Below are 8606 nucleotides of genomic sequence, written 5' to 3' on the forward strand. Positions count from 1 at the left end.
GACTGCAGCCTCTAGGAGCTACTGCAACTCCACAGCTAACTAACAGCCAGGACCCAGGCTAGTAGGCACTGTTATGATGAACATTTACGTTCTGAGGCAAATGCAGCTCTGGGGTAAAAGGGCAAAGGCTCACGCAAGCCTGCTCCCTTCTCTAGGAGTGGGAAATCCTCATTCCCCTTCTCAGCCACACTGACAAATCCTGCAGCCTGCCTAGGTGGAGTTGGGGGTGAGGAGGCAAAAACAGGGCTCCAAACCGCCCCCAGCTGATTGGTTTGTATTTAGGGCCCACTGTCAGCCAAACAGCCAGGCACACAGCTATTGCTCCAGGCTGCCTCAAGCCCGGCAGCTATGGGGGCAGCTCGGCTCCAGGGCCCTGTGACTGCACGGCCACTCCCTGCTCCCACCCAGGACAGCTATGCTAAGCATAGTGGCTTTAAGGCTGTGATGTCTGGTGTGGGGACCCTGGGGCAAAGGGAATGGCCTAGAACCCTCTAACAGCCAGGCCCCCTCTGCACAGCAAGGGAAGGATCCTGGGCCCTTTCTAGCCATTCCTCTAGGTCTCCCTCTGTGGCAGGTACTTTCCAGCTTTAGCAGCAGGCGTGGCTTGTGGGAGGGGGTGACGCAGGTGCCAGGAGGGAAGTGCCCCTCCAGTTTAGCCTGAGGCTCCCAGCCAATTGGTGGCCTTGGAGAAGATAGGCTGTGTGCTGGGGAAGCTGGTTTGCAGCAGCAGATGCTCCCGCTACCTGGCCGGCAGTACCAAGAGCCCAGGGGGCCCAGGACAGAGCCTGCTGTAGCATGGCACAGCTGGCTGCCCTGGACCCGCAACCTCTGCACCAAGGAGAATCCCACACTGGCTCTCATGTAGCCACAACCCCCAGAGCCAGCAGCAAGTGACCTGCCCCAGCTGCTCCCCAGCCCCCTTCACTTCTGTGCAGCACTGGACACACTCCCAGGAAGCACAGGCATCCATGGGAGCAGCCCTCCCTGTTCTACGACCTGCACATGGTGCCCCGCTCAGAGATCACAAGGGGAGCCAATGCCAACTTCTTTTATTCAGGGCGGGGGGTGGACACGTTTGCAGCAGCTCTGAAGAGTAAAACCCCCCAACACCTCCAGCCTCATCTACAGCCATTAGCTGGATAGGCTCCAGCCCACACACCCTGCAGGCATGCATAGCCTCCCTACAGGGCAAAGCCCCACTCCGTCTCTATGGGCCTGGCTCTCCCAAGGCAAGGATCACAGGGGACTGGAGAAGACGTTGCCCTACGGGGCTCCCCCTTCCACATTGCTGCCCCTTGCCCCTCCCCGATTCAGATCTCATCCTCTCTGCCTCGAGTAAAGGGGGCTGGGGCAACCCCTGCCCCAGTGCAGGCAGATACTGCCGAGAACGGAGTGTGGCTCCAGGCTCTGAGACCAGCCCCAGCTCCCCTCAGCAGCCAGGAGTTGGGAAGGTTCCCTCCATGGGTCCAAAAACGCCCAGCAGGCACCTCCTGCAGGTGTCTGTGTAGCTGAGCAGCCCTCTCCCTCTGCCCCCCATTCCCCGTGTAGGGAGAGGGGGGCGCCGCCAGCTGTGGCTATTTGATGTGGTGGTGGAACTGGATCACGGCTTTCTCCTGCTCATGCGTCTCAATGGCTCCGGGCCGGATTCTCCGGATCTCGTGGATGGCGTCGACTCCGGTGAGTCTCTGGGCTTTCACCAGGTAACAGGCCAGCATGGTTCCTGTCCTGCCAAATCCCAGCATGCAATGCACTGCCACCGCCTGGGGGAACAGCACACAGCAAGGTTAGGCCAGGCCTGGTACCTTCACCCCCACTCACATCTCACTGCCTGGGAGCAGGTGAACGTCCCAGTGCAGAGCAGGAGAGGCCTGCCCTCATCTCCGGCACTGAGCGACAGAGCTGGGTGTCCTCAGCCATGAATGCCCTGGCCAGCCCGGTAGGTGGAAGCCCTGGATGTGCTGCATGGAGCCCAGTGTGCTGCTGTGGGGAGTGGCAGAGAGATACCCTAAGGCTGAAGAATGACTGCCCTCTGCTTACCCAGCACCAAGCACTCTGGGGTGGTAGCAGCAGTGGGAAATACCCAAGGACTGGCAGGCTCTTCGTCCTGCCCTGACATTTTTCCCAGCATGAGCCACGTTCAAAGTGATGGCTGCTCGGGTGTCTGGACTTCAGGCTCCCATCACAGGCAGTCAGGACCCAGAGGGCGTGACAGGGTGAAAATGGTGCAGTGTCCCCAGGATCCACACTGGGTGCAGGGGCAGAACAGTTCTTGGCCCTGTCCCACTGAAGCAGGGATAGGAGGGGTAAGGAGCTGTAAGACCTGCCCCACTCCAGCCAGCCTCAGAGTTGGGGTGACTCTGGGAAATTCCCCCACACCTGTGGTGACGTTTGAGAACCTGCTGCGTCAGGGCCCTCCGAAGCGGGTTACAAGCTGCCTGGGGCTGAGCGGCTGCTCACAGAGAGCTGTAGGGGGCTGTTATATGCCAGCCTGGTGCCCCCAGGCAGAGATTTTCTGTGGCACGGGCAACGCCAGGCCTCATGCTTCTGGGCCTGTGGAAAGCCCTGTTACCGTTCCCACAGCAGATCCACACCACCAACTCCCGTCTCCTCCTGGGAGCTAGCTAGCATTCAAGCCTGCCCTCTCCTGGATGGAATCAGAATGGCACAGCCATGTGTCTCTGGCCCCACACTGCCTACAGCGCAGGTGTCCAGGGCCTGGACCTCAAGCGGAGCCCCATGCCAGCCAGCACTGGGAAGCTCCCATGGACACAGTGTGAGGCACAATGACCCCAGCTCTAGGGACCAGGGCTGTTCCGATCACTGAGTGGGGGACAGGCCCATAAGGGACACGCCTGAGCTGGGTCATAGCACGAGGCATGAGCAGCCCCACCAGGGAGGGGGAACTCCAGCACTGCTGGCTCAGACCTTGGCCCCTTCTCCTGGGACCTGCCCCAGAAGAGCAGCAATCCCTGCCCGCAGGCCCAGAGTCCTTCCTGCTGCTCTGGGCAGAGTTTGGGCTTGAAGGAGAGCTCTGCTCAGGCCCAGTTTTAAAGCCCAAGCTGAACCCACCCCGGGCACAGCCGACCCGAACCTGCCCTGAGCGTCCAGTCCTTTTCAGACCTGCCCCAACCCTGACATTTCCTCTCCGTTCCAACACCACAGCCTCGTCCCTGGGGCTCAACCTGGTGGGGACTCCCAGCTCCCCACGCCCTGTGCCTGCAACCTGTCTCTGGCCACAGCTGCGTTATTTGGAGTCGCTGCGACTCCTCAGTGCACTCACTCCGCAGCGTACACAGAGTGCCAAGGGGGCGGCCGGTGGGAACAGGGCATGCAGACACTGTCATGCCAACCCCACAGGCTGGGGGAGGTGATGAGAGCTGACCTGAGCCTCAGAGGGTCAGGTTGTTTTCAGACCTGAGCTCAACTCCTGGGTGGGTCCCAGCGAGTTGCCAGGCTCTAGCAGGAAGAGAAGGGCACAGGGAGAGTGGGGGCACTTCCTGGGCATCACAGCCACATGGCGTTTCAGACCAACAGCCAATCCGGCTGCAGGGGTGTGTATGCACGTGGGGAGAGGTTACGGACAGGCCAGACCTCCCCCTTGGTGCTGGCGTCCTCCACAATCTGCAGGAAGTGCTTGATCTGCTCCAGCGATGGGGCACAGAAGTCCTGGATGCGGAGGTGATGGAGCTTGATGCCAGGGCAGGTGTCGTGGTAGGGCGGGCTGCGCTCGGTCAGTGACACCAGGTGCTGGATGCCATGCTCATGCATGTACTGGTAGTGTGCGGGCTGCCGTGGCATGGCCAGCCCTGCCAGCTTGCCAGGCACCACCCAGGAGAAGTTTGGAGGGACGGCTGACGCCATCGGTGCTGCAGGCAGACACAGCAGCATGTTAGAAAGCGCACTGTAGGAAGACACATTCCTAGCACCCTGCTGCCCCTGTGCCCCCATCTCCAACCTGGCCCAGGGCCTCCCTCCATCCCCATCCCTGGTTCCAACCTGGTCCTCACAGCTTCATCCCCATAGCCCCAAAGGCTCTAACCCCTGCTGCTCTAGGGCAGTGGAGGGGACGGGGAAGGTGGCACCATCCAGTCCCCTTTTCACTCCACGTGCTCTGCAGCCCATCCTTTAACTGCCTGACAATGGGGCCAGACACTTGCATGGTGGCACCAGCCCTGCCCCATGAGTCCAACACTGACTCCAGCTGCTGGAGCTGGCACGGCTGCAACACACGCTGGCAGTGGGAGGGCTAGATACACAAGCCAAGGCTGCTGAGTATAGAGCACAGCCTGACCCCAAAGCTGCAGAATGGAGCTTGTTGGTCTGTCATTCTATGGGGCTGGGTGGGGAGCTGCCATTACCACAGTTCCCGGCCTCCCTCGCAGATCCACCTGCAGTCACTACACTGTCTAAACTTGAGCGGGATTAAGGAGCACAGGAGCCAAGTGTTGATAAATTGGAGAGGGGTCAGAGAAGAGCCACGGAAATGAATGACTGACAGGTTAGAAAACCTATCTGATAGTGAGAGAGTCCCGGAGCTCAGTCTATTTAGCTTAACCAAGAGAAGTGAAGGGGTGACTTGATCACGGTCTGTAAGTACCTACATGAGGAACAAATATTTGATAACGGGCTCTTCAATCCAGCAGTGAAAGGTAAACATGATCCAAGGGCTGCAAGTTGAAGCTAGACAAATTGCGAAGGGAAAGAAGGCGTGCATGTGTCCCCATGATGGGGATTAACCACTGGAACCATCTACCAAGGTTGTGGTGATGGAGTCTCCATCACTGGCCATTTTTAGATCACGACTGGATGTTTCCCTAACAGCTCTGCTCTAGGAATTATTTCAGGCCAGGTCTCTGGCCTGTGTTATCCAGGGGATCAGACTACATGATCACCGTGATCCCTTCTAGCCTGAGAAGCTATGAAACAAAAGGATTCCTCTCTCTCAGTCATGTGACAGCCCCACTCAGGGGGCAGAGGGCTGAGCGTTGACTCCTACCTGACTCCGAATGGGTCTGGCCACACCCCATCCCTTTGAGACTGGAGCAAAGAGGAGCTGGCTGTGCAGAGCCCAGACACAGTGCAGCCATTAAAACAACAAGGAGTCCAGTGGCACCCACTGCCACCTCCCACCCAGGCCCACCAGTCCCTTGCCTAATGTACTGTGCCCCCAAAACAGAGTGCCAGGGCTTGGGGCCAGGGGAGGGGGCATGGCCCAGCCCACTGCAGAGCCCTCCTGTGCCCCCTGCTCATTGACCCAGGTCAGGCCTAGCTGCCCCCAGAGCAAACTCCCTGGGGCCATGAAGCAGAGCCCCAATCCCAGAATGCACCTGGCAGCTACAAGAATAATCCTGCTCCATAGACGAGTTGGGATAAATTCCGTGGCCCCCCAAGGGGCTGGGCAGATCCATGAACACCTTTTCATTGGGGCGCAGGGCCTGTGCCAGAGACCAGAGTGCACTGTGGATTCAGGGCCCTATTCATATCCCCACACCTTCTAAGGGGGTGCTAAGGCCGAAGCACTGGGTCCCCTGGCAGGCCTGGGGCATTGTGGGATTGCTAGATGCCCTTCTGGGCCTGAGATGCCCCTTGTCCCAGAGGCACGTGACCTCTGGGAGGTGGAGGAAGGTGTCAGGGTGCATCAGAGCTGCTCCCACCGCAGGCTGGCCCCAGAAAAAGCAGGATTATCTGTTCGGGGTTCAGATGGTCACAGACAAGGGGGAGCAAGGTGCCTAGCCCTTGGATGGCACCAGTCCCCAGACAGTCAGGCAGCACCGTGCAGATGCCAGTACCTGTCAGAGCCATGATTTCTCCTGGCTTTCCTGCAAGGAAGTGGCTGGCGATTCTGCGCTCCTTCCTGCTGTCCTTACCTCACCCAGGCAGTGCAGGGCCACCTGGAGACTCCTGCCTCAGCCACTCAGGGGCCCCAAGGCACCCACAGTCACAGGGCAGTTCTGTAGGGTTAGTTCCCAACCACTCTGAGTCTCAGCACCCCAGATGAGATGGGGATCAAACCATGCTTCTGGCTGAGGTGTTGGGAGGAGGACCCACTGAAGATAGATTTTTGAAAGCGCTCCCCATGCAGCAGTTCCCCCCCTCACCTCTTCCCCACATGCACGCACGGACCCCAGGCACTTTGGCATCCTGCTCTTTCCTGTTTGCTCCTTGTCAGGCTCAGATCCTATAGTGACAAGAGCCAGAGGAAAGCTATCCTGCCCCACCCCATCAGTCTAGTCCTGAGACACAGAAATGGAGCCCAGGTCATTTTGAACCCCGCTCATTGTCTCTTCTCTAGGGAAACGATGGATGCTTTTTGGAGTCAGATTAAATGGGGGGAGAAGAGCCCTAATTTAGTGCAACACCACGGTCCTCATTTTAGCTGCCCCAAAGAAGACACGCACCCCATGGATCCAGCAGCCTGGAACGCAGCCCCAGGACACACCCGAACTACAGGTGTCACAGAACTGTCACTAGCCATTTCCTGACAACTGCACAAGGTTCACATTTCAGCCAGCCAGTGCCTGGGGAGAGCTTCAGTTCCTGAGGGGGGGTAGAGTGGGGGAAAAGGACACCCAGACTCCCTGCACCGAACTCTCGGATACATCTCTGCCTGCCTCAGTGCGCCAGCACCCCCAGCCGGGCAACACAATGACCTGGCCTGCACTGACCTCCAGGGAGCTCCCTGGGTGGCTGCACCCTGCACACACTTAACATCACAAGGGAGGGTGTTGGTGAATCAGTAACACTCCAGCACCATAGCTCCTCAGGCCCAGCAGAGCAGCTGTTCCACACTGAGTATCACAGATAAGCCAGCAGCGAGTCCCAGACCCAATATCAAACATTTTCACAGTACAGTTGCTGAGAGTATCATTTCCATCAACCTCTCATAACAATTATTTAGCCCGTACATTTTGGGTAAGTCTTAGAAAATGTCACCTCAGCCCCATGGCGCTGCCCTACCCTGTAACATAACAGACATTTAACCCTTTAAAACGCTTGCTAATTGCTTGCTGCAATAATATGTGTCAGTGAGTTCTGCAGGATAACGGGACCTTGTTTTAAAAGGGGTTTGTTGCCTTATTTTGTATTATGGGAATGGAATAAGGAGAAGACTTAACAGTCCCCTCTGCTCACCTTTAAAATCTCCCGAGATGGCACAGTCCCCCGAGCTAGCATCCAGCCCCCAGCCCAGCACCCACAGCTCCCCCAGTCCAGCACAGCTCGCACCCCAACCACCCCCCCACATCTCCCCAGCCCGGCACCCCCCCCACATCCCCAGCCTGCCCCCCCCAGCCTAGCACCCCCCCCCACATCCCCAGCCTGCCCCCCCAGCCTATCACACCCCCCCCGACAGCCACAGCCCGGCACCCCCCCAGCCTAGCACCCCCCCCCCCGACAGCCACAGCCCGGCACCCCCCCAGCCTGGCACCCCCCCCCCGACAGCCACAGCCCGGCACCCCCCCAGCCTAGCACCCCCCCCGCGACAGCCACAGCCCGGCACCCCCCCAGCCTAGCACCCCCCCCCGCGACAGCCACAGCCCGGCACCCCCCCAGCCTAGCACCCCCCCCGACAGCCACAGCCCGGCACCCCCCCAGCCTAGCACCCCCCCCGCGACAGCCACAGCCCGGCACCCCCCCAGCCTAGCACCCCCCCCCGACAGCCACAGCCCGGCACCCCCCCAGCCTAGCACCCCCCCCCGACAGCCACAGCCCGGCACCCCCCCAGCCTGGCACCCCCAGGGCTCGGGCCCTCCGCGTCTCACGCTCCCAGCCCGGGCTGCAGCAGGCGGAGGCCGCGGCCGCTCTCGGAGCCCGGCCCAGCACCTGAAGCCGGCCCGGCTGGTGCACACCCGCTCTCCGCAGCCCGCCGGCGGGAGCCCCGGCCGCGCGGGGCCTGGCAGAACCGGGGTCGGGCCGGGCCGGGCCGGGCCAACGCGTGACCCGGGGCCGTGCGAGCCGCGGGTGTCTGGCTCCCGGAGGCCGGGGGAAGCGCCAGGCCGCTGCGAGCCCCAGAGCTCCGGGCGGCGCTGGCGGGGGAGGTGGGGAATCGCTGCGACTTGCCGGCGCTGGGGGTCCGGTCGATATCGCTGATCGCCGCGGGGAGGCTCGACAGAGGCTGGAAAATTGCTTGATTATGATTGAATCAGAACCCAGTTATCCGGCCCGCAACTAGTGGGAGAGCTGAGACTGCGCCCACGCAGGGCCGCCGCGGAAGGAGTCGTGGGGCAGGAAGCGGGCAATGGCTGTAGCCAGAGAAGCCCTGCAGAAGCTCCAAGCCAAGGAAGGGCTAGCAGGCTGAAACAGGAGGAGAAGGAAGGTAGCGTAGTAACAGCCACTGAGCGTGTTATAAAGGGAGTCAGAACCATTCTTGTCACTTTGCAGATGGGGAAACTGAGGCACATATCAGGGAAGTGACTTGCCCAAGGTCACATAGCAGGCCCCTGGCAGAGCCAGACAAGAACCCCTCCGCTCTGGAGTCCCAGGCCTGAGCTGTCTCCATCAGGCGCATGCATGACTCAACAGAGTTATTTTTCTGTTTTCTAAGTACAGTAATTCCTTGAACTCTGTAAAGGGATCCCTGCAGTGTGACTGAAGGGCTTGTGCCTGGA

General features: G+C 60.2%; 1 protein-coding gene across 4 annotated transcripts; it reads right to left on the reverse strand.

Moving 5' to 3' along the window:
• Positions 1 to 1034: 1034 nt before the first annotated feature.
• On the reverse strand, positions 1035 to 8219 carry DUSP23 (dual specificity phosphatase 23). Of its 4 annotated transcripts, none has more exons than XM_073322605.1 (3): positions 8059 to 8219; positions 3592 to 3866; positions 1035 to 1760 (listed from the first exon to the last, which is right to left on the reverse strand). In XM_073322605.1, exons 2-3 carry the CDS (start codon positions 3859 to 3861, stop codon positions 1575 to 1577), a joined length of 456 nt encoding a protein of 151 aa, XP_073178706.1. In that variant the 5' UTR covers positions 3862 to 3866; positions 8059 to 8219; the 3' UTR covers positions 1035 to 1574. The 4 variants fall into 4 exon arrangements, with proteins under 4 accessions (XP_073178706.1, XP_073178707.1, XP_073178708.1 ...); XM_073322606.1 differs by lacking the exon at positions 8059 to 8219 and adding an exon at positions 7822 to 8021; XM_073322607.1 differs by lacking the exon at positions 8059 to 8219 and adding an exon at positions 7132 to 7198.
• Between the last annotated feature and the right edge of the window lie 387 nt (positions 8220 to 8606).

The sequence above is a fragment of the Lepidochelys kempii genome, chromosome 24 (genome assembly GCF_965140265.1).
Source record: "Lepidochelys kempii isolate rLepKem1 chromosome 24, rLepKem1.hap2, whole genome shotgun sequence".
NCBI lineage: Eukaryota > Metazoa > Chordata > Testudines > Cheloniidae > Lepidochelys > Lepidochelys kempii.